The 1,716-nt window shown below is 27.1% G+C and overlaps 1 protein-coding gene across 1 annotated transcript in view; it reads left to right on the top strand.

The window, feature by feature from the left end:
* Positions 1–1,716, top strand: part of LOC102678422 (trafficking kinesin-binding protein milt) — a 30,294-nt gene that overhangs the window by 6,523 nt on the left and 22,055 nt on the right. Inside the window, exon 4 of the mRNA XM_006624016.2 lies at positions 78–285. Within this exon, the coding sequence (XP_006624079.1) occupies positions 78–285 (208 nt within the window). The remainder of the gene's footprint in view (positions 1–77; positions 286–1,716) is intronic.

The following is a 1,716-nucleotide window of genomic DNA, read 5'->3' as shown; positions in this document are numbered from 1 at the left end:
TTTTTTTTTTTTTTTTTTTTTTTTTTTTTTTTTTTTTTTTTTGCTTTGTTTACTCGCATGTTTCGTCGACCATGAAGGAAGGTGAGGCGATATCTTTCGTCGCCACAGCGTCCAAGCTGGCCGCCGTGGAGGATGCCGCCTCGAAGGGGCCCGAGGCTTCGATTCGATCGAAAGTCTCGCCCAAGACAAGGGCCACCCTGCAGGCCCTTCGATCGCCAAAAAACAGAATATCAACACCTCTCACTCCTTCTCCAACGACAACCAAAGACGTCGAGACTATCACAGGTTAGTTTTCTTTAAATTTTCTTTGCATATGGTATTGATATTATTATGATATCATCCCATAATATCGTTTTAAAAGATCAATTTTAATCATTTTATTATAAATTTCTTATAAATTTATGATTTTTTTTTTTTAACTCATAGGCTCAGACAGAAGTATTTTTTTCCCCTCAAGAATACACAGTTTAAGAAAATATGCAATTATATTTCCTACATTAATGCATAAAAATATATAAAAAAATATAAAACTATAATTAGATTGATTTATATATTGTTTATTTAAGCTCGTCTTGTAGTATTTTTTATTTATCTCTAATCATTTTGAAAATAGAACTTGTATCATTGTTAATTGCTTGGAACATCTTGACAACTTTGATAAACAAATGATTGGCACAAGTAATTAAACAAAAATTATTTGCTATTATGATATTTGGTTATATATATAATAAAATATAATAAAATATAGTAAAAATATAATAGATAAAAGTAAACTATATAAATGTGACAATAATGTTATTGATTTGACATTATTTTTCTTATTAAAACTGGACTCTTGAAACGAGATATATTTATGGGATGATTTAACGATATATATCATCTATATTTTTCTTTTTTTACATTTACAATCTTCTATCAAAAATCTTATCATTTAAAATCCGATTTTCTTTACTTACTTTACAGTTATTATTATCTTTATTTACTTTATCTTATCGTATACTTTAATTATAAGCTAGTTTTTATTTAAAGAATATTTTGTTTATTCTATTATTTATTCTACGATTATTATTAATTCGTTTTCGTAGTTTTTGCAAATATAAATTATTGCTTTTCAATTATCGAGTATCATTTTTAATTTATTTATATATATATATATATATTATCAATATTTGGAATATCAAGAAATTGTGCCACTATCTTTTTATTATTAATCCTGGATGTATTTAAAAATAAATTGTTCTCAAGTCTAAGGTCTTTCTACTAAATATACATTGCAATATATATGTACAATGCTTGTACATTACATAATTTATTTTAAATTCACACGGAAGAAATGTTTCTTTTTAGAAAAATGATTAAAAATAATTTTTAACGACTTACCTGCTTTTCTATAGATATATAATTTTCCGATTATAAAAAAAAAAGGATCACGTATAGCACAAAATAGCACTTTTAACTTTTAATAAAGCCACTGAATTCATTTAAATAAAATTTAAATAAAATTTCTCGAGTAAAGTTTCCTTCCCGCGAAGGAAGTGCTCTAATCTTTGCGAACTCAAAGAAGAAACTATCCTCTCCGTTCTCGTGAACGAGTATTTTATGGTGTGGTCTGTGCACCTCCATGGTAAACGACATTCTCCGCTGGCAAATGATGATTACTTTTCTCGGTCATTATCATCATCATTATCGTTAAGATCATCATCATTATCGTCGTCT

Source organism: Apis dorsata, unplaced genomic scaffold (genome assembly GCF_000469605.1).
Source record: "Apis dorsata unplaced genomic scaffold, Apis dorsata 1.3 scaffold_983, whole genome shotgun sequence".
Classification (NCBI taxonomy): Eukaryota; Metazoa; Arthropoda; class Insecta; order Hymenoptera; family Apidae; genus Apis; species Apis dorsata.
Note: the sequence above shows the minus strand (reverse complement) of the source record. Positions and strands in the feature narration are given on the sequence as shown.